Genomic DNA, 24,248 nt, shown 5'->3' with positions numbered 1-24,248 from the left:
GAATCTGTGAGTTACAAAAAAAAATCCAATTTCCATTACAATAAACATGCATCCGATTTTCACATACATTGAACATATATGGTGAATTTTTGCTGGTGCAGATGGTTAAACTATTTTTTTCTATTTTAACTACATAAATGTCAATTTTTTTTTGCACTTTCTGTGAATCTAAATTAGGTTACTCAACTGCTAAGCCCATTTTGACAAAATATGTTGGCAAACTTTTATGCTTTGCACGCAAGTGTTACTCCTTTATTTCAGGAAAGTCGTGCACGCTTGACCCTTCATAATTTACATAAGAATATGAATGTTTTAAATTATAGATATTAAATATTTGATGAAAAAATCGGGTGGTCCAAGTTAAATTTCACAATTAGTTAGTGAAAGGGTACTTAAGTAAATATATATAGTGTAAACAATTTAGGCTCCTAATTTATTTACAAATATATTAGCTTTTAAGGAAAATTAACACAATTTTTTAAAATTTGTGCAACATATAAATTTCTAACTTGGCCAAGTTTTGTTATATATTTTTTTGATATATTAAAAAAATTGTAAAAATGTGCAATGATATATTATTTACAAAACATACTTTTTATTTTAAGAAACTAAATAAAACTTCTAAATCATGGAGAAATATCATGTTTTGGAACTCATTGGAGAAGGCTCTTTCGGGAAAGTTTACAAAGGAAGGAAAAAACACACTGGACAAGTTGTTGCTCTAAAATTCATCCCAAAGCTGGGCAAGGCTGAAAAAGATTTAAAAAATCTGAAGCGGGAAATTGAAATCATGTCCAATTTAAAGCATGATAATATCATTGAACTCCTGGATCACTTTGAAACAACCAAAGAGCTGGTTGTTGTGACTGAGTTTGCAGAAGGTGAGCTCTTTCAAATTCTAGAGGATGATGGCCGCTTGTCAGAGAGCCAAGTGTGTGAAATAGCATGTCAACTCTTGTCAGCTTTGTTCTACATTCACTCTAATCGCATTTTACATAGAGACATGAAACCGCAGAATGTTCTTATTGGTAAAGGCGGGGTAGTAAAGTTATGTGATTTCGGATTTGCAAGAGCGATGAGCATGAATACCCTTGTACTAACTTCCATAAAGGGAACACCACTTTACATGTCACCAGAGCTGGTAGAGGAAAAGCCATATGACCATAATGCCGATCTTTGGTCTCTGGGCTGCATTTTGTACGAACTGTTTGCTGGTAAGCCTCCGTTCTATACTAACAGCATATTTCAACTTGTAAGCCTCATTATCAAAGATGAAATAAAATGGCCAAAGGGTATGAGTGATGACTTCAGAACCTTTTTAAAAGGACTGTTAACAAAAGACCCTAAAAAGCGTCTCACATGGCCATACCTGCTAAAGCACCCTTATGTCAAATCCAAAGTAAAAATATCAGGAGAAGACGCACATCCTGCTCCTTTGACAGAAGAACCAACTGCTCAGTCAATTAAAGAAAAGGAAAAACAGCTGCAAAAGGTATCCTCAAAAGGTGGTGGGTCCAAAATACTAAACAAAGCCAGACAGAAAATGGCTCAAAATGCCCATAAACAAAAGACACCAAGTAAAAAAAGTACAAGTGAAAACACAACTATACAAAGCAATGTGGAGGAAATAAAACCTGCGGTAAAACCCCCTGTTAGCATTGGCAACGTGAAGTTGAGTCAAAGTGATGAAGAAGTAGAAGTGGAAGAGGAATGGCAAGAAATTATTGAGGCAACAGATCCCACTAGTATGCAGCTGACAACACCCATGATGTTACTGTCCGATTTAGAGTTTAGGGCTAAAATAAAAGAGGAGCTAAACATGGCCACTAAATCGTTCTTGAGTGGCAGCACAGACATCATAAGTAAGTTAAAGTCAATTACCAGGGTTATAACAAATTTGTTGGCGACTAAATGCGATGCCGAAGTTTTGTGGAAGTTTTGTGACGAGATTGCTATAACTGATAAATCAATTCAGTTGCTGTCACACCTGGTTGACTTGTATTTATCAAACAAAGCTGCTTGGATTCCTGAATTGATGGCAGATGTTCTTGCCATGGTAACTGCCTACAGTGCCAGTGATTTTAATGTTCAGGCAAAGTTTGTCAATTCTGAAAATACCGTGGAGGGTTTTGGATCTTTCGGTGCAAAAGCCATAGATGTGCTTCAACAGATATTTGAACATGTGAAAATATGTCAAGTTAGTGAACAAGCTTTACTATGCTTAATATTTATATGCGAAAGTTGTGACCATTGCAGAAACAAAAAGGTTGCCACCTCTGTTTATGGTCGCATACACAAGCATGCAATGGCTGAAAGTGTGTTTGAAATGGCTTGCTTCTCCCATGAAAACCAGCTAAGGGTTATTGCGTTATCATGCTTGACAGCAATAGTTTATGTACCTGTCATTGCATACAAGATCAAAACTGTTAAGCAAGAGGTCACAGAACAAATTTCTTCATGTTTTGTCTCCAACCCGCAGTCCCTGCAAAATGTTTTAATACAGTCTCACAAGCAACCAGAGTTGGTTACAAATTGCCTAAAAATCCTGTTTTCATGTTGTCAGGACAACCAGGTGATATGTGCGATGGTGATGTCAGATTTTGCTAATTCGCACCTTCCCACCATTTTTGATGCAAACAAAGATATTGGAGATGTGGAAGACCAGCTTGTATTAAACATTTTCATTGCCCTTCTTGATACAACCCCTAATGCCGTGGTCCCTATTTTGTCACAAAACTTAAATTCCTTTAACAACATGTTAATCAATTCAACTAACCCGACTGTTATTCTTTCCCTTACCATACTTTTGCACAATTTGAGCTGTTTGGGCATAACTTTTCAGCTGCCTTTGGGAGACTTTTTCGAAGTCACAAGTTCGGCGGTGTCTAACTTAACTGACGTTGAAGTACTTCCACCGAACGGATACGGTATTTTAGATGGAGTTATTGGAATGTCCTTGGAAATTATATCAGATCTAAACCGAGACTCTATATCTGACTTCCTTTTGTCAGGTGTCTGGACTTCTCTTTGGTACCGATTCGCACATGCTTTACACGTTGACACTCACGCAAGCACGGACACCGAAGGAGTGTTTTCCGCTCGTCGAAATAGCGGCAGTGGTGAGCTGAAGAGCGAATTTGACCACATGCTGATTTCTTTAACTGGCGTGTGCAGATTTCTCTGCTTGGCGTTGCACATTTTTTCCTGGGAACCAAGTGAATTTGGAACCTTACTTTGCGCTTCGGATGGAGTGGTTTTACTCACTTTGCTCGCATTTCTTTCAGAGGAGCTAATCGACAGTGCGTTGTTTAAGCAATCTAAAGTCGAAATGCAGTCGCATATTGTTGCAACCGTTCTGAATTGCCTCTACGTGCCGTTTCTCTCTGAAATCGACCTTACAGTCCTTCAGCAACTTGCCGAAGTATATGCCAAAATGCGCGTGATTCCAATCTTGTTCCAACGCTTTTCCCAGTTACAAATCACCAAGAACGAGACGCTAATTGCATTGCTAATTGCTGTGAGCGAAATACAGTTTCCCAACACCAAGGAATTCATTAGTGTCTGCTCAGAAAAACAGTCTCAAGGTGACGATGCGGCTCGCTGTCTGTCCAATTTCCTACAAGATCCAGATACACCCGAATCGGCGAAGGTGAAACTTGTCAAGCATCTCCAACTTCTTCTATCGGACACATCGCGGGAATGCGGCGAAGTTGTATCGGAAATATTTTTTGGCGACGGCCGAGATTCAGGTTCGCCCGCGCAAGTTTGTCTAAACTCAAACGACAAACAGCTGCGGACGAAAAGTTGTCACTTGCTTGCCTGTCTCGTGGCCGCCAACTGCGTGAGAGAAGTTGGACGAGAGAAGCCTCCATTTCTCTGTGATTCAAAAGGCAGTTTAAAACCCCAGGTTGTCAGGTGCATCGACCTTGCCATGCCGATTCTGTTCTCCTTCCTAACGAGTTCGAGCGAGGATCAGAGTTTAGCTTGCTGCGTGTTTTGCCAACTCCTGCAGTGGGACGAGTTGGACGCGCTTACCAGTACCAAGCACAGCGTCATGGACGAAATGATAAAATCGCTGACTAACAGCGATGTGACTATTGCGATGAAAAAGAATATTGCGAAAAGCGTTGACGTGCTCGTGTTTCATGCTGGCGGCAGTAACCAGTTGTTGTCCCGTTTACGCTGTTCAATTGATTCCCTCCTGGAAGAAATTTCAAAGGAATCTTTCTACCCCTCTTTGCCCACAGCAAGCGAAAGCGTCCTCGCAACAGATCACGTCGAAAACGTTTTTGTCTGCGTCCTGCTGAAAAAGCTCGGCGCTAAACTTTACGACGAAATGTCGCGCGGTTCAAAGCCGTAACTATTATGAGTGCAACAAATAATTTGTAGTTGTTAAACTGAAAGCGTGTCTGTAAATTCTCAAAATTTATCTTTAAACCGTTCGATATTTTAAGATTATCTTAAGTTATCAAGGAATACGAGCAGTAGGGTTTTATAAACTTATTTTAAACAATTTTTCTAAGCTTTGTTTAAATATACCTTTCTAGCTTTTAACGCTTTCTTATAGTTTGTTTATAAAATTATTTTAATGTTTCCGAATATACCTGGTAAGAAAACACTGTACGAAAAATTTAAATTGCACGTAAATAGAGGTTTTGACAATCAATAAACTTTGTTCCGCGGGCTACCGATAATAATGTCGCGAGCCTCATGTTGACCTGGGTTTGGGATCTCCTCGGGAAAAAATCAGGCGCCAGGTTAAACAGTAGGAACAGCGCTGTGTTGCGCAATTCGTAACTTGAGTTTTCGTTTTTTGAAATCAGAACTTCCTTTACACTGTATTCTGTTTTTTCTTATACTCGTTATTTGTCTTATTCTTCGCTGCAAACAATTGAGCGCAATTTCACGTATATAGCTATTGCTCTTGTCTTTCTGCGTCCTTCGTTAAATCTAAAGTAATAATAAAATAAAAACTAGATATTGAAATCAAACTAATTCTTATTAAATTGTTTATACCTTCATTAGGTATACCATCCTGCCTTTATCATTACAAGCAAACTAACTTCATTTTTTTATAAAAAAAACTTCCTTGCCTTTAAAATCTAGTTTTCATGTGGTAGCCTATATATGCCATAATTATATATTTGTTACGTATTTTGTTAAACTGAGTTGAAACGTTTGAGTCAAAAATAAATATTTTATTAGTATTGCGATTGTCTGTGAGACGAGACGCGTTTTTAAACTGGGGATTATGAACCCCTTAGGGGTCTGTGAACAAGTTTTAGGGATCCTAATTGAAATGTTAATGTAGGCCCGAGGTAAAAAAATTAAAAAAAACCTGCTCTAATCGGAACGCAAATTTGCAGAGATGGCGTAACAAAGTTAAGTCATAGCGGGACATCTAAACCAGGTAACCTTAGAAATCCTACTGTTATCTGTCGATGTCGTGCAATAATATGAAACGATAATACTTTAAATGCCATTACTGTAAACGAGATGCCGGGATAGCTTGGTGAAAAAGGTACATTGCATGCCTGCTAATTTTTTTTTACTGAGACGACACTCTTTTACCGGATCATTCCGGTTTACTTTCTCCACTGGATAAATCTCAAAGCGGCAAAAATTGTGATGTTATTACACTTGTTGCCCCAAAGGTTGGGTATCATACGCTACAAAACTATTCTTTGAGAAAAATAAAACCGCCGTTTACTAAAGACGTTGTTATAATTACTGTGGTAGTCCATCTCAGCGATCAGTAAATTAAATATATGCTTTACATAACAAATTTTCGTAAGGAAACAGCACTTGGTCTCAATTCGGCTAATATAATGAGTAGGCTATGAATATTGTTGCATACTGGATGCATTTTATGTTATGACACTATTAGTTGCATTTTAAAGCATTGTTATTTGTAAATAGTAAATTTCAAATGGAGGAAATGCAGCAGAGGCCTCTCTATAATAAGCGGTTGTCACTGGCGGTATGGGCACAGTCACTAAGTAAGGGCAGATGGCAAATCCGTTACACCCTGAAAAAAATCACTTACGCCTTAAACTACAGCCTTTACGTCGTTTTGTTTTCGTTGTCGCAGAAATAAATGCATTCCATGACACAAGGGGCTGCCTCGAGGTGTTGACACAATCAATAGTAAAGCCGATTATCGCTGTATAGAAAGGAACAGTTAATCCTATCGGCTTTAGAGTAACAAAAGTATACATCCCGGTTTAAACGGGGTCAAATCGTTGTAAAAGTGTGAAAGTACGCCTAGACTATTTTTCAAAGCAACCATTAAGTTATTTTTTATGACTCTTTGTCCAATTCATGCACCTAGAAACACTTTTTTAATGTTTGATCTTTGAATAAATTTTGCGTGATGCATTTTGTTGGACAGCAGTCTGTTATATTTTGCTCTAAACTTAAAGTAAAGCCCAAACTTAAGTTGTGTCGTTTCTAGCTGACCATTATTTGCGTAAAACGACAATACGAAAGCGCAGTTTTTTCGTTGATATGTGATTTTGTGGCAACAGTCACAGAAACGAAAACAAAAAGGAAGAGAAAGTGGTCTTACATCCGCGTCGAGCCGGATGAACCGACTAAGCCGTTTTGAACTTGCTAGACATGTTGGCATTAACTTTCCATTAGGCGAGTACTTGTTTTCACAAGATCTGTTTGTCGGGGGCCCCTTATCTGCCATTAGATACATTTTCGAGCGAGTCTCGAGTGTCTTATCCGAGGGTGACGCACCGAAGCCGATGTTTGCTATGCGTCAGACTTTTCCATTTGCGGGTAAGTATTCTGGGTTCGGTGTCGGCGAAATTTATTTTGATGATTCGTGGCTGAAAACGTATAAAGCTTCTTTATACCTCCGATATCCATCACAAGCGTGTGACTTCTCGGCAAGAGTTTAACTATCACGATCATCGACATGATTCGCGCGATATTTTGTTGTGTTCTGTTGATGTGTATTTCGGAGTTAATCATCAGGACCACGGTAAGTGTACAAAATCAACTAATCATAAGTAAATACTAGTTGTAGTTCTTCAGTTACTTAAACTGTTTTTTTGTTTTTTTTATGCAGGCAAACGAATTACAAAATTGTCCAATGTTTAGCACGAAATGTTATGTTTCCGCCGATTGCCATTTTGGGGGCGATGTCTGCTATCAGCTTCGATGCGATCCGGACTCAAATAGGTTAGTATAACTTTTATTATATATTAATCGAACAAATATAATGTTAAAAATCCCATACCTGTCGGGTGCCAGTGCCATAGCTTTTAAGTTGTCTGTTTTTGGAAAAGTATATTACGATTTAGACCAACCAAAGCATAAATGCAAAAGGTAAATATAATAAAATCAAATGAAAGAATCAACCTTAGATACTGGTAGGTAAAAATAGACCTGCAACATAGTTTGCTATTTAGTGTGAAACTTCGTTAAAAAGGGATATGTAACATATATGGATATGGTCTTCTAAATTGAAGAACTCCCAAAAAGGTAAATTTGGCATGTTTTACGACTTAATTACGGGACATGATTAGAGTTCTTTGAATATTAAACAATTTAAAAAAAAAATATTTTTATAAAATATTTTCGATTTGTTCCCCAGTGGTTAAAATATTTTTGGTACTTTTAACTGATTAGTTCTATTTACTCTTTAAGCAAAAATGATCCGAACAGATTCCTGAATATTGTTTGCTGATACGAATTGTATGAAATCCTTAGGTTTTTATAATGCTGATAACATTTTTTGTTTTGTTTCAGGTGTGCACCTAGTCAGGCCATAACAGGACAAAACACCCGGAAGTAACGAACCAATCATATAATTGCTGTTTTAAAGTAGTTTTGATGTTTAGAAGTAGAAATCACATGAGCATTTGTTCGAAAATAGAACTGTTAAGAAGATATTTTGTGCAGGAGAACCAGGAGTGGCTTTTGTTCTCGAGACAGATATTTTAGTAATTCATCGAAATGATTTGTAGAACAAAACTTTTTCAAAATGTCTTGACAATTGGAAAACAACTTATAATTTGTCCTTTCCTTAAAGCAGGGATTCTTAAATTTTTTTCGCCGCGGACCCCTAAATTGTTTTTTTTGCTTCACGTCATAATTTGACGTCGTTATACAAATAGACTGTAGAAATCTGCAGTTTTCAGTCCACAAAATGTGAAAAGGAGAATAGAAATAGAGACATTCAATGCAAAAATAGTTTTATTTTTAATTAAACTCTTTCCTTAGAAAAATTGATTACTTCCTAAATATAGACCAATATTTCAATTTGGCCTTCACGGAGCCCCTAAAACTAGTTCACGGACCCCTAAGGGGTCTATGGACCCCAGTTTAAGAACCCCTGCCTTAAAGGGTAAAAAACTGTAATTTTTTTAACATTTAACATTTACAGCACTTAGCCTGTGTGTAAAAGCTAATTGTATGTTGTAGTTATTATTATGTACTTATAGCGCTAATTGCCGTTTAATGCGAAAAATAAAAAAATAAACATTGAATTACAATAGATTTGTTTCTTGACCTGTTTTACACCTGGATTTCAAGGTTCTTTTGAAACTCTATTAACAAAACGTTAAACCAATTTTTACCTTAAACTAAAGCAAATATCCGTTTTGATCACTTTAGATCAGGGGTGCGCAATTATTTTTTTTACCGAAGCATAAAACGTTGCGGTAGGCCATTCACAAATGCAATATTCTGTCATACAATGACACTATAAAACAAGTAAGCGAAAAAAACTATTATAACGTTAGAAGTTTTGCGCAGATATAGCCTACAGCTTAAAGTCGATTTGCGGAAAAGGCGACATAGCATCGCGCGAGGGCAAAACAATTGAGGCTTATGACTTAAACGCAAATTTTGATTTAGAGGGGGACGTGACGCATTGAGCACACATAAAATAGTTATGCATTGTACTCACTAGATCAGGGGTCGGCAACCTATCCGGCCCGCCGATGTAATTCATCCTGCCCGCCACCTCTTTGACAAATTAGACACGAGTCGATTTCACATACTTTTTGACTACTACGTAAGTGCAAAACCATCATTCGACGTCCTGTTTTTGAACCATCATTCGGCGTCCTGTTTTTGAACCATCATTCGGCGTCCTGTTTACGTTTTGCTGCTGTGTTTTCACCAAGCTCAACGCTTTTTTACCGTTGCGACGTGCAAGGCTGCTAAGTGCGTCACGGAAAACGTATTCAAAATGTTGGAGATATCTTTTTTAATATTTTTTTTTTCGGCGATGTACTAACAACTTGCAAAAAATGTAAAAGAAATGCCAGAATACCCTAAAAAATCGCGCTCGCTTCGATTGCCAGGTGGGTCTTGACTTAAAAATTAACAAACACCGACCTAGATTAACTTTAAATGTTATCGCGTTTCCTAAAATTACCTTTATTATACTTTTATTAGTAGTATGGATGACGACGTGTGAACTCGAATTTTAAACCAAACCAACGTTTTTTTTCGTGCTTTGCGCCAACACTTCACTGCCTCCGTAAACGTAATTAAACACATTTTAAGGGCAAAAACGATCCGAGGCCCGGCTGATTCACAGTTGTTCTAACATGAAAATAACACAATTCGTAGTTATCATTTTGTGCGGCCCGCGGAGACCTTTCTGAGTTTGGTTTTGGCCCGCGACTAGAAAAAGGTTGCCGACCCCTGCACTATGGACAAAAAACAAGTTTTTGCAACAACTTGGACTAGTGTTTCTGTCATGTTATGTTCTTGTTTAGTGTTTCGTCTAGTTATGCGATATAGTACTGCTGTTTTCTCAATCACCCTAAAATAAAAGTTGAGTAATTGTGTAAAAAAATAATAGGATTTGATATTCTGAATTTAGTTTGGAAACCTATTATTGTAGATTACGTTTGGATTCTACTTTGCAGATCCCTACATTGTCAATTAAACTTTCTAGAATTATTGCCAGAAGTATTTTATTTTTTTTGCGGGCAGGTAGCTTATCGCGGCAAAGTAGCCTACAAACCTTTGTTTCAATGGACTTCATGCCAGATTAGAATCAAGGATCGGCGTTATAAAAACACAGACGAATGCTAGAGCCGTTAAGTTTGAACAGCAATTACTGCCACATCTTCTGCAACTGCAATGAAGCTGCCATTTGACAACAAGTGATGGCTACAGTTGTTGATGTCTATCCGAGATTCGTACTCAATAATCAGCACGAAGACCATCGTAATGTGTGAATAAATGGCAACTATGTTTATTTTTGCGAAGCTGGACTTTCTGATCTGGCGTGCAATCAAACGAAATCCAGAAATCGTCTCGATGTATATAATGACATTCGATTTGCTCACTACAAAACAGAGCCGAATATAAAGAAGTACCTTGGCGGAGTATAAGAACAAGTTTTGTCGCTTACTAAGTTAATTCGAAATAAAATGACTGATTTGTTTAACTATATTAGAAAGTAAGTGCATTTATTCGATGGACTGTTTTATTGTATGTTTTATTCGATGGACTGTTTTATAGTCAGAGGAGTCACTAGGGTTGAGCCTAACAAAGGGGACCACGAAGCATAGAAGGTTAAGAACCATTATTCCGATTTAGACCTAATCTATTATAGGTAGTAATAACTTTTTGTTCTTATTCTAAGCTTTATACCGACGATAATCTACGATTTATTTCGGCGATGATGTTATTCTAATTTTGTATTTTTGCTGGAGTTCATTCAGAGACCTCTGATCAAGAGGGCTACGTTTGCCTAAGCCCATAAGCACTAGATGGCGAGGGAGAACAGATATGCGTGATGCGACGTGGTTGAATAATAAAATTTAGAGTGGACGAAATACCAGGCGTTGCCCAGGTTAAAACGATTATTTACCGCAGTTTAGTGTCTAACTCAGGGGTGGGCAACCTACGGTCCGCGGACCGAATCCGGCTCTCTAATGAATATCATCCGGCCCGTCACTTCCTTCATGATAGGGGTAAGAGGCCATTTCTCATACTTTTCAACTAATTTGACAAGGCAGATGGGATTTTCAGCCTAAAGCCGTACTGCCTACCACGGATGGAACTACCAACATATGAAGTTTCGCCAACTCTTTGTATCTGAATGCACAATTGTCATTTAAAATTTATTACGGCCCGCGGAGATCTTTCTTAGGTTAGTTGTGCCCCGCGACTAAGAAAGGTTGCCAAACGGTCTAACTGGTGAAGTACTGCTGCGGCGTTATCCCGGCAATTTACGTTAACTGCACTCCTGCAATAAGCGCGAAGTCTACCTAAATGTTGCTTGGTTAAACAAATGTAAGAATCTATTACGCTAGTCATGACTTTTGTATACTACGTTGTAACATGTCCGTGTAAATTTGCTATAGCCTCGCGTGTTATAGCTGATGATTATAAAAATGAATGTGGCAATTCACCTGTAACCAAAAAGCAATGTTACGGATAGCATAGCATCTTCGTCAGAAGGCTAAATAATGCGAAAATATTGTTTAAAATCGTAATAACTTTTGGTAAATAGAAATCTTGTGATGTGTTTTTCAACATTTCGCGGTGATCGAAAACATGCGGACTATTGTAAAAAAACCAAAGGCACTGGTGCCGCTGATTTTGTATGAAAACGGTTAATAGAAGGGGTATTTAATGGAATGGCGTGGTATAGAATATCACATTTTTTTGGTTGACTTAATAAAATCTAATTCTTATGTATAGCAAATTATTAGATAGTTTTGCGTTTTGCTAATACAATAAAAAATAAAAAATGATTTCTTACCTAAAAAGCAATGCTATGAGTTGTGTCTGAATGGATCGAATAAATAAGAAGAATGCAAACAGTCATTAAGCATTAAATATTTTTTACGATCACGCAGATAACTGCGCTAACTATGTATGGAAAAGTTTTGCGCGGTTAAAGAGGCCAACTTACAAACATAGCAGTCTCAGGCGATAAGGAAAAAGCGACGCACAGCGTGACATCGCAGTTGCTTTTGTACGGTCCTGAAGAGAATCCTACTAAAGTGAGCCAAAAGCAAACATCCGACCGACTACTAGACCACCGCCTGCTTTATTGTCTTTAGAGTGAACATTTACTGTAACACACACTAGGATACAATGGAAGATGCGTTGTCAAATTAGCACGAAAAATCCGAGGAAATGTTTGAAAGAAAAAAGTCGCGGACTTCATTAAATTGTTTGGGCCGAATTTTAACCAGGTCTGCTCTAGTTGGGTAGAAAGATTAATCGCAGCATTTTAATATCCGTGTTATGTAGAAAAGCGTTGGTTTTAAAGCGGGACGTTTTTGGTTGACCGGGCGCCGGTACAAAGCCAAAAATCCAGGAAAGCCCAAAATCCGGGACTATCCTGGCTAAAAAGGAACGTTTGGTAAGCCTATCGCAATATGTGCACTCATGCAGGCCCAAACTGTATAAGCATAATGTTATCCGATAAACATTACAACGCAGGTAGGCAAGTTTATATTGAATCGCTTGCAATTAGAGCGTAATTTTATTAGATATCCGATCTATGAACAATATCACCCTGTATTTTTCAACAAGGTCTGATATTTTAAAGTTTTTATAGGTACGGTACCTCATAATTATACCACCAGACATGCCTTACTGACAATTTTTGCACAACTAAATATCTTCACAATTACAAATTAAAACGTTTTTCGACTTCCAATCAAATTTATTTTAGTATGTTTTGAGGAATATGTGAAAAAGAGCCTATTTGAGTTTCGCATTTTTCAGATAAGGTTGATAATAATGTTTGTTCGTCGTCATCAGGTTCATTTTTGTTAAAAAGGATAACTAAGGCGAGGATTTGCCTATTCAACAAATTCGGGTAAGCCTTAATCGGTGTCATGATGACCTAATCAAGGTACCGTTAAGATAAATTTAATAAAAGTTTCCTTAAAAGGATTTTTAAGACATGGCGTCCTACCAAACTGTTTTGCGAATCAACAGGGCACTATATAGGGGATAACAGTATAAGAATAATTTTGAGGCAAAATATACCACCTGAAAACCAAATTTAACATACTAGGGCGTGTTAAATATATGGATTGGCGTTAGTTATCACAGTCTTATTAGTAACCAGGACTTTAATCAAAAACGTTCATTGGAAATTTGTAAAAATGATGTCTGTGAAATGATTTGAGGCCTAGAAATTAAACTTGATTTTCGTAAATATCAACCCATCCTTTTAAATGTCAACCTAATCTTTTTCACCTTTTTGTTTTCAATATACGTAAACGCCTAATGGAGGGTATAAATAGGATAATCTAAGACTAAGTAGACGTAAAAAGTTGTAGCCCACGCCTTATAGTATTGAAATCACGCTTAACAATATTTTGCATTTGTCGGTATTTTAATGAACTTAACACTTATTTTATAATGTGCAGTCAAAAACAATTCAACCTAACAACGTCACGATGGTTTTACGCAATATAAGGTTATCAAACACAATTGGCCAGTTTTTTGTGGTTTAACGAGTTTATTTATCTTAGTTTGCCTACTTTGGCTGTGACAGATTCTTCCGTGTTTAGCTACATTCTCATTTTTGAAATATTATTATATCAAACTAGCCGTTAACGCAATTAATCTATTTACAAAAATAAACTGCGCATTAATTGACCTTTCGTCGGTAACTGCGTGAGCGAAGAATTAAACAAGGATAAACTTTCGTCGAAATTCAGGTTTTAAAGATACACATAAAATTAACTAACAGCTAAACTGAAACACCTTGTAGAAAATTGGCGAGGCAATAAGAAACTGAAATTAACTGTCTCCAGGATTTGGCATTTTTATTACGTAAAAACTAATGAAGGTTATCCACATCTAATGTTCACAAGAAACATTTCGTTAATTTTGTAAAAGTTTTTGTAAAGTTCGTTGGCTGCGTCCTTCATCACCTTTCGCCTAAAGATCAACCTGTATAGTGAACTGCGTCATCTGAGTACTTGACATTTTGTCACAATGTCCCACCAAACGCAATACCAATGACTCATTCACGAGTTTTGATCAGATAAAATAAAAGGTTGCGAAAAGTGTACCGGTCGACGGTCGTTTATGACTTAAAATAAACCGCTGGTAAACAAATGGCCTTTAACGATGCAAGTTCTCCTGGCGAAAAAAACAGGCAACGTTTATTGGGCGAAACAATTTATTCGAGAGACGAGTTTTAATTGTCAAATCGATACACATTCGTGGTGATAGATTGCGTGTTTGAATAGGAGAAAAAGACCGAGCCGAAACGACCGTACCCAGCAAGTTCCCAGCAGCATCAAGAACGGCTGTGCGCGCATGCTTTATAAGCTGGGAAGAAGGAAAATTCAAAGAAACTCTGTTTGGAGGAAAAGTCGTGAGAATCGATCGCACTCTGTCGTCAGCATTGATCTCCGCGCCGAGCTTTGACATAAATACTTCAGACCTTGCAATTCGACTTTTCAGCGCAAGCGCCTGCAATCGATATCGACGTTTCCATTTTGTTCCAGCCCTCGATATAGGCTCGCGAAAAGAAAAAGTCGAAATGTTGCGAAGACGCTAGGTCGCTAGCAAGGCACTTACTTCTCGCGCACGTTGCTGCAGGGACCTAGCTTTTGCGTTCACGCTAGATATTTGAAAAATGAGCTAATGCAGACGAATTGGTTATAATCTAGTTTGGAGTTTTAGACTTTCCATTGATATCCCAGGCGAATCAGGCAAATATCTCTTTTTTAATTCAAGAGAGAAAATTAAGGCGCTTTCAGCAGGCTTAAGTTCGCTCGCTCGGCTTGATTAGGCTGTGTCGCCGAATGCATGTGCCCCCGTCAACAAGTCTGCTTCAGTGAATGAGCTTCCTAAATAATTTATGGCCGTTCGGTCCTTGCCAGGGCAAGCTGAGAATCATGCATAGCAGACAATGACGTTTGTCAGTCGCAAGCAGTTGGCCTAATGGTAAATATTTTACACCCATTAAAGAAACTTTCGTCCGATGGCAAGTCCAGTAGCTTAGTATGGCTGAGAACCTTGTCGACCAGGTCAAGGAACTAGTCAGGTAAACGTTTCTCTGTACTAAACACCCAGTAACGGGCTCGTCACGCTGTCGGCCTCAGGTAAGCATGCGAGCAGCTTACAAGTATATAATTTCGTCTAGGGTTTGTCCTAATGCATAAAGGCCCCCAGGCGCAAGCTGTACTAGTTTTAGGAAGCCTTTTATGTATTGAATACTTTAAACCAAGCCCGTTCATTCGTGCTTCTTTGTTTAAGCCTACTGGTCGGAACACAGCCGGATTTTCTTAATAGGCGGTTATATAGCGAGATTTACACAGATGCGTATAAAGAGGATATACCATGCCTGAACAAAGCACAGATTATAGGGTGGTGGTGTTTGGTCCTGGTGGCGTTGGTAAGACCTCCCTCGTTCAACGATTCATGAAAGGCACATTTCGTGAAACTTACACACCCACTGTGGAGGACAATTACCGACAGGTAGGTTCTGCATGGACACAACTAGTTGTTCTTGTAAGAGTTATATTGAATGTAACCATTTTTCTACCCTAAGCTGGGCATAAATCGAGTGATCGAGTACACATAGACTACATGCCATAAAGGTAAATTTCAGTAATCCGAATATAAATTACATTTCGTGAGTGATATGGTAGTAGTATTAATATTTGGATATGGATATTGGTCAACTTGTTTGATACGACACTCCTGGCTACCTAGTCGAACACGTGTGTGGAATTTACAGTGATTTGAAATACGCTTGTTTCTTATACAGGGCAAAATATTAGGTTGATATTTTTTTAGTGCTTAAAGTGCTTAAGGATTATAATCTTTCATACCGGGGCAATTGTCCTTTTACCGTAAACAAACTTGACCTGTGAGAAAAAATGTATGCATTACTGCCAGGTTTCACCAAAACGACGTAAAGATAAAAAAATCGAAAAATCTGTAATGTGGTTGAGTAGAAATATCAGTGTACATTGTCATTTTCATAATTGCTACAAATATTCATTGCCAAAATACAAAAATACAAAAATGCTTTAATCTGGATAAGAATCACTCAAATGTGAAAATGTTGAATTTATCTTTTAAGACATCACGTCTTTCAGAACTTAGTATAGGCAATTTTTTTTTCTTTAAAAAAGTAATTTAAAAGCTATTTTTCCCCTACTTGTTAGTCAAGTGTTTCTGTTTGGATTTTGAAACGCATTTCTTCGTATGTCACTATAGAAGTGCTGCGATAATGCATATACTCTGATAATTTATCTCGTTGTTAGTTGGTTGCTGTTTTACAGCGCCGTAACGATCATTTTTGCATTGACGGACCGCGAGTTCTCAAAGGGTTGAGTCGACTGTGTTAAATTCTTACCTATAGATGCTTTCCTTGAAATTATATCTTACAACAATCTCGGCCGAACTGTGGTTGCGCCAACTACTTAAGACTAAATGAAATATCGATTCAAGACGGCTAATGGGAAGACGCCCTAATTCGTCCAATCCATCTCCTCTGATCAATATGAGTTAAATTCGTTTTGCCGCAGCCCATACTTTCGTGTAGCCGCCACGCCGAAATAAAAGCCAAAAGGCTGTCCATTTTTTGCTTGTTACATATACTTACACGCCCTTGCGTGTGCGACAGATGCTGAAATGCGACAAGAACTTCTGCACGTTGCAAGTCACCGACACGGCCGGCTCTCACCACTTTCCCGCCATGCAAAGGCTGTCGATCAGCAGAGGCCACGCGTTTATTCTCGTCTACTCGATCACAACCCGGCAAACACTCTTCGATCTCAAGCACGTATATGAGCAGGTGAGGGCCGCCTTTTGCTTTTGGTATTTTCAAGCAAAACATATAGGCTACGCTTTTGGCGGAGCACAGTGCATGGAAGCCTTTTATTGCTGTTGCATTAGATGCCTCTAGGCTTTTTATTTATTAAACAAACATTACCATTTTATTAAAATGTAGGACTGTTTTACCTACGATTTCACATCTGAAGGTTGTAGCTGATGTTGAGTTGTCCCAACATTGCAAGAGCGCTAAAGTTGATATTTTGAGCCTTTATTTATATTGTTTTCTTCACATCTTTTTGATGTTTATAGTTCTGGCGCAAGCTGTCAAGTGATTGGGTTTGTTTAGTTTATGTTCAGAATTTATTTTTAATTTAAACTCTGACACAACCTTTACTGATACCTACACTAAAACGTTGAATAAATCTTAAATGCAGGGATTTGGTTACTTCACTATAGATTTATCACACTTTGTTTTGCAAAGTAAAGCCTAATAGACAATCATATCCAATAAAGCCTAATAGACAGTCATATCCATGACAGAATAAGATCTATATTAGTCGGAATACGTCCTAAATCGAAATAGGGCCTAAATGGCAAAAATAACGCCTTAAACGGAAATTGGGTTAGGGTTGAAATTATTAGGGAAGCTTGTGATATAGCCTACTTAGGGATTGGGTTTGATGTTAGGTAAAGCGTTCTTTAGGGTTTTAAGAGTCCTATTATATTGATTTTGAACAACTTAATACAATTATATTTAAACGGTTACTTTTAGTAAATTAATTTTTGGTATTGATTGACAAAGGAGATTTTTTCCTTGATAGTGGCACTTGCCAAAGCAAGGTTACAGCTTTACAACGTCTCATCTGCCTTACAGAGGACTTTAGTTTAAAATTCCGCATTTAGAAGATGGCGACCCAAAATAAGTTTACAGATATCCTATTCTTAGTTTTTTAAATCCCGACTCCCAACCTTGTTGGCAAAAATTGCGAATGCCCGAATTGTACCAAACTGACGTAAATAATGACAAAGTAACGATATCGATAAAATTGAGTTACAAACGAAAACAGCCTACCGGTACTTTTTTAAGCATTTACAAACCATCAGTGCTAACAAGTCATGTTGAAATGACCTACGCCCTAGTCAAGTCATTTGTGAAATAACAATCTAAGTGTAGTCTTTTCAAAATATAAAAGTCCCAGTTAAGTCATTATTAGAGCAACTCATCTTCAAGTCAAACCACCAATATATTAATAAAACAATAGACCATTGAAAACAAAAAATATTAAAAAACGACAAGTAGCAATATAATGGTTTTATGTGCAAAACTCAAGATAAATAGCAACTTTATAATAAAATATTACATAAAACATTTAATTTTAACCCAAATTCAAATCAAGTCGTATCAACCAAAACGACTTAAGTCTAGTCAAGTTATTTGAAAACAGTGACCTAAGTCAAAGTCAAGTTATTGACTTAAGTCATTACAACACTGCAAACCCTGACTAAAATTTACAAATTCCAAAACAAACACTTCTGTCATTATTAGAGCAATTTGCATGGTGGACTTGAGAACTAAACACTTATTGAATCGAAACCAAACACTTGTGCGGGCAAAGTGTTCGCGCAAAGCGCCAAAAACGTATTTGGTAAATTATTTTTTCGGTTATATAGCCAACATTTATGGGGCATTGGTACGGATGATTCACGGCTGTAGGTTACCCACCCATTTTCTAGCTAGAGGCAGTAAATACTTACAAATTGTAATGCGGATGACAAAGGTTGTCCGAATGAAACTGGTTCATAGGACAAGCCTATTATTATTTTTTGTTATGTGTAGCCTATTACAGTAATCAAATAAGCCCCTCGGTTGTTCATTACAGCTTATTGAGGTTAAGCTATCTATTTTATATCGGCTAAGGCTCGCTTTTAATATATAAACCCTTTCATTGTTATTTTTCAAATAAGGAAGACTAAAGGTTGCACACTTACTGTGCATGTTTTGTGCGGATAAAAGTTTTCCAGTATATCAAAAGGCGAACGGTTCTTTTTAAGTGCAACAGATTCGGTGAGTCTGCGATGGCTTTCGGTGTACTACGGTTGTTTTAAAGGTTGAAAAGCACTGCAATAGATGATCAACAGATCAATCTAACTGTTTACCACGATAACTATATTTCGAGTTATATACAAAATATAATTTGGTCAATTGTAAAGAAATATGTTAGACTTTTTTGGTACCAATAACATTTGCCTTCCCGGCGGGAGTTGTTTACACACAATGGGGCAATCATTTACAACAAGTCCATTGTTTCGACCAGCGTTGCGCTGCAGGCAACTTTTGAAAAACAACAATCAAGCAGAATAAACGCGTTCGGTATTACAAGCTAACAGAGAATATGAACAATAGCAATACAAATATATCAATAAGCATTGTAAGCTATTGTCTGGTGACCCATGGGCATTTGCGTAGCAACTGAAATTAATCTTTTACGCAGCGTATACCTTTGTTCGTGTATTCTGTTTCATTACCACGCTTCTAACAATGTTCCCACTCAATAATGAGGTTTATTCCCTTAGGGACCGCAAGTAGAACAAAATTTCATTATGTTCGTTGCTTTTATTTACGATTGAAGACTACATTTCTGTAAGTCGCCTTCGATAACAAATTCAACATTCACTCGTTACACACCAAACTTTTTAAAGGTATGGCAATAACTTGTTGGGCACTAAGACCAAATAGAGCCGCCAAATGTAATAACTTTAAACATTGAAATTTGTTTATTTTTGTTTTTTGATTGTCGGGTTCACCTAAAAAACGTATAGCCGGTATTATGATGTCACAATGTACGGTATCCTATTTTAACGCGACGCATTAGCAACAGGTCAGACTTTTTACCTTTAGCCGAGTGGTTCTCAACCTTTTATGGCTTGCGGCACCCATCAGAAATAACAAATAGATCGCGGCACCCCTACAAGACTTGTCCGTAGGTAAATCACTAGAATGACACAATAAAAGAACTGGAGCAACACACATCAACTCTGCACAACGTAGAAAGTTTTAATTTTTAAAGATTCTTTAATATTTCTTGGCACCCTTGGGCATTAAAAAAGGCACCCCGGTTGAGAACCAGTGCTTTAGTCAATTGTAAAAAAACAAAAATTTAATAAAGAATGCATTTTAAACGGATTTACTGTTCCATTGGGGCGCGGTAGTATTAAGAAAAATCAGTGTTTCCCTTGGTGAAAAGTAGTGGCTAATATCAGCATAAAATCGGTAAAATTTAAAAGACCAAGCCGCTTATCGCCAGGAAAACAATTCAATATCTCTAACTTTGCTGATTCAACTGTAACTGTTACACCTTGAATTTAATGTAAAAGTTTCAAAGACGGAAGTCGTCAGAATAATCAACATGATATGCGTACGGCTTTTCGAAAACCAAACCACAGTTCCATGATTTGGCATGGTTAGTTTTATGTTAGGGTTCCGTATGCTTGATATTCCTTTCAAAGGGGTCCGTGACTAAAAAAAGGTTTGGATCCACTGTTTTATACTAAGATTATTGTGGACTTTTAAATTGTTTCTTGGTACATGGCCACTTGGGCTAACAAACTATTTTAAAAAGTCTGTCTATAGCAGGGTTTTTTAACCAGGGGTGTTCGCACCCTTAAAGGGCCGAGAACTGTTCTATGTGGGTGAGGGGATACTGAATAAGACAAGAAAATGTTTTACTGTAATTCTATTCTTTGCTCAGTTAAATGTAAAACCAACTCACATTTTGGAATTATGTTTCTGCGTTATCAGTTAATTGTATAAAAACAAAATTACAATGGTGTTGTGATTTAAGTAATTATAGAAGGTGGTGCGAGAATTGGTTGGTGATTTAAAAGGAGTGCAGCAATGAAATGTGTTAGGAATCACTGGTTTATATATTCACGGTTGAAAAGGTTGGGAAACCCTGATGTAGGCTTTTAATTTAAAAAAACGTTTTTGTAAATGTAAAAAAGTTAAATCAAGTTAAAAAAATAGGAGGATTTATTAATACCGTGTGGGGAGAATCCCCATTTGTTAAGCTACTTCTTTGTTTGTCAAAGCAATTAGGTAGCATCCTCAGGAATGAAGCAAATAATGTATTGTGCTGCATTTAAAAAGCGGGAGTCGATATTTGTGTATTTTATTATTTACAAGGCAAGACCAAACACCTATCTCGAAGTCTTATTTATTTGTTTAAGTTTTTAACAATGATTAGGTAATCGAAAAATAGCGGATTGTAACCCACAGTTTATTTTTGCTTTACAAAGATGAATTGAAAAACTGAAACTGCTGTTTATTTTTGTACATAATATTTATTCAAGTTTCCCTAACAGCCACTTTTAATTTATATCGGGTTATGTACAGATATTTTAAGCTTCATTATGCACAGATGTATGATAAGCTGCATTATGGACAGCTAGGCTAAGACGCAATATGTTCAGATAGGGCAAAACGCTCTATGTCCACTTTACAACGGTTCCGCTAACGACATCCCACGTTTTCAGATCCTGGAGGTGAAGGGCGATTTGACGGGGATTCCCCTCATTCTGGTCGGCAATAAGTGCGACGAAAACGAGCGCGAAGTCCAAGAGAAGGAAGGCAAGCAGCTGTCGAGCATGTGGAACTGCGCCTTCATCGAGACCTCGGCGAAAACTAACTTCAACGTGAACGAAATGTTTAAGACGCTTCTGTCGCTCGAAAAGAAGCAAGTGCTGACCATCAACGAGGAGATTGGTGACTCGAAACGCAAATCGGAAAGCAGGGCCGAAAAAATCAAAAGAGGCTGCGTTATAGTGTGATTATATGACACAGGCCTGGATTGTTTTTATTTGGAATGATATCGAGGCAGTTTTAGGCTTTGTCTCGAAACTCTAGTTTTGCACTTGCATTTTTTGTCCAGAACCAGGGGTCTCCGACTTGGAAATCGTATCGTTTGGCGCAAATATCCTGCGTTTTTCGGTTTTACATTTTGATCATTGTTTTGTCTCTTATAACTTTGATTGGGCATTTATTGCATGCTTTTTGTCCAACATATGCTCTTCAATTTTCTAATTTATTTAAAGCGTCTTGAAAGATGTTGAGCCTCCAACAGATGTTTTTTTTCGAATCGCGTAAATCGTTTCCTTTTGTATAATTGGCAAAAACACTGTTCTGCAATAACCAACATACGCTAATAGGCTAGGCTTTTTATGTTTTTATAAGGATTTTCTTTGAGGTTAGGAAACTCAGTTGACGTTTTAAAAACGTGGAATAATGTTTGGATTTTTTTCAGTTGGGGACCCCTGATTGAAGACGTATTATTTTAAGACAAACGAGCGCCATCGACAAATTATGCCTACACTGCCTTATCCTTCGATTGATTTCTGTTTTGTTAATCATTTTGCGATTTCTCTTCTTAACAGTTTTCTAACGAAGTTTTTGAAAAGTGTGGTTTTCCACTGACGCGTAAACCATAATGTGTACAGGCAACAGCTACGGTTTACATAAATCCTAGCATAATCAGTGTTAATCTGTAATAAGGTCCAAATACGCAAGACTGGCATCTGTTGCAATGTTGAAATAATCATAATCCATAAATGCTTTATATATGTTACCATTTCCTTACAATGTGCGCTGTTGCATCACGTAATCCTATTTTATTACATGTGGTTTATAGATTGATCTATTCTACTACACTCTTTTTCATAAAAACCTTTCCATTTCTTAACGCTTTATTTTGTTTAACTTGTTTTTTTTTCCTGTATCGTGATTTGACTAATTGAAATACTATTGCGGTCTAAGGTTACACTGCGTCCTTATTTTTTTATTCCCTAAACAAAACAAAAAAAGTTACCATCTTCTAGTTTATAAAACGATTTAAACTTAACGATAAAGAAAAAGATTAGGCCTACGTACAATATTTAAAAATATCTTTCACGGAAATGTCTTAAAGCATTGATTTTTCACATAGCTTCGCTACAAACTTTTGATAACAAATTTTATGATGTTGATAAACAAGGTAGGTATTTTATTGAATATAAATACTGCATAAGATACCGTTTTGCTAATTGGCTATTATCTAAGTTCAAAATAAATACAGCAAACTTATTAAACAACATTGGATGGTCCTATTGATAAAAAAACACGAACATATTTTTTTAGGATTTAATAATACTTCAAAGAGTCAAATATGATTTTCCTTTCCTTTTATTGTTTTCGCTTTGAGCACTACTTTTTTCGCAATATTTCTTTGGTTTGACTTTAATGTATGAACTGCACTGGAGTTGCATATTCTACCAAGTTATATTTTGCAGAATTGTGTTTTTTGCGCATGAAAAAAAAAACTTTAATTTGTTTTCGATCACAATTTTAAAAACCTAGGAATTTTATCCATGCTGGCACATATTAAATCGATTGTATGAACTTTTTATTAGCGACTTAAAGCGAAGCCGTTAACCACTGTTTGATATAGGACAGGGGTCGGCAACCTTTTGGAGGTAGTGTGCCAGTTTTAAAAATAATGTCAAAATACCAACAACTCGCGTGCCAAACATGTTTCTATGTTTGGTTTTTCACTGGCAACCAGGGCTCCGAAGTCAGTTACAAACGACCGGGGCCAACTCCGGCCAAAAATTAAACCCAAGTGAGACTCCGGTCAAATGTGCAATTTCATCGAGTCCCGAGTCCGCTCAGACTTGTATTTTTCACAGCCTGTATTTCAACTAAAGTAAGATGGATATTCAGCAATCCACTCATATGGGTCAGGTCACCATATGTTTTTTTACCTTAACAAGTTACAGTTTGCTTCCTTAACAGTTGCGAAATTTAATTAGTACTTAGCGTGCACACACGTCGGAATCGGGTAGTTTTATCTAGTCTTACTCGAGTTCCAGCCCGACTCCGCAGCCCTGCTGTTAAATACTTATGAAAGTTTAACGCCCACAAAAAATAATGTTATATACAACAGTTGAGACAGTGATTTGTAACACGAACTGGAAATGTGTGCAACCATTTAGTTAGCGCTAGAGTGATGTAATAATAATGTTAATGATGTTGTATTGATGTTATGGTTGCACTTTCGTAAGGTGATATAACATGCGCGTTAAATCATTTGGCGTGCCCTGAGAAATCATCTCGCGTGCCAATTTTGGCACAGGGGTTGCCGACGCCTGATACAGGACTTGGTTTTTAGGTCACATAGCATGCAGACATTGTGCAGACTTGCAACTCTGGTTCACACCGTTAGCTGCGACGTATTGCAACGTCAAAATAGGTGTAACGCTGTACCGCAATCAGCAGTGCTAAAAACTAAAACCTGTACATTGTGCGACGCTTTGCACTTGCGATATGTGCTATGACAGTGTACTGCACGTACAATTCTACGGTACCCATTATGCGCTTAATGTACATTAGCGGCACGCAATATTATGCAACTTACAATGCACGTGACATGTTAAAATTGTGACTTTGAATTTTAATAATATGTTCG

The 24,248-nt window shown here is 37.3% G+C and overlaps 2 protein-coding genes and 1 long non-coding RNA gene across 3 annotated transcripts; all 3 read left to right on the top strand.

Moving 5' to 3' along the window:
• Nucleotides 1-620: 620 nt before the first annotated feature.
• Nucleotides 621-5,103, top strand: LOC146164583 (serine/threonine-protein kinase 36-like). The gene has a single exon (XM_083382312.1). It carries the CDS (start codon nucleotides 629-631, stop codon nucleotides 4,358-4,360), a length of 3,732 nt encoding a protein of 1,243 aa, XP_083238438.1. The 5' UTR covers nucleotides 621-628; the 3' UTR covers nucleotides 4,361-5,103.
• A 1,775-nt stretch (nucleotides 5,104-6,878) lies between these two features.
• LOC146164582 (uncharacterized) lies at nucleotides 6,879-8,453 on the top strand. The gene is made up of 3 exons (XR_014494554.1): nucleotides 6,879-6,991; nucleotides 7,079-7,191; nucleotides 7,762-8,453. It is a non-coding gene; the product is annotated as an uncharacterized LOC146164582 (long non-coding RNA).
• A 6,209-nt stretch (nucleotides 8,454-14,662) lies between these two features.
• LOC146164581 (GTP-binding protein Di-Ras2-like) lies at nucleotides 14,663-23,111 on the top strand. Its single transcript, XM_083382341.1, has 3 exons — nucleotides 14,663-15,444; nucleotides 16,601-16,771; nucleotides 21,286-23,111. Exons 1-3 carry the CDS (start codon nucleotides 15,307-15,309, stop codon nucleotides 21,577-21,579), a joined length of 603 nt encoding a protein of 200 aa, XP_083238467.1. The 5' UTR covers nucleotides 14,663-15,306; the 3' UTR covers nucleotides 21,580-23,111.
• The last annotated feature ends 1,137 nt before the right edge of the window (nucleotides 23,112-24,248 follow it).

Source organism: Ascidiella aspersa, chromosome 2, assembly GCF_963924565.1.
Source record: "Ascidiella aspersa chromosome 2, kaAscAspe10.2, whole genome shotgun sequence".
Lineage (NCBI taxonomy): Eukaryota > Metazoa > Chordata > Ascidiacea > Phlebobranchia > Ascidiidae > Ascidiella > Ascidiella aspersa.
The sequence above is the reverse complement of the archived record's forward strand: the minus strand, read 5'-3'. Positions and strand labels throughout refer to the sequence as shown.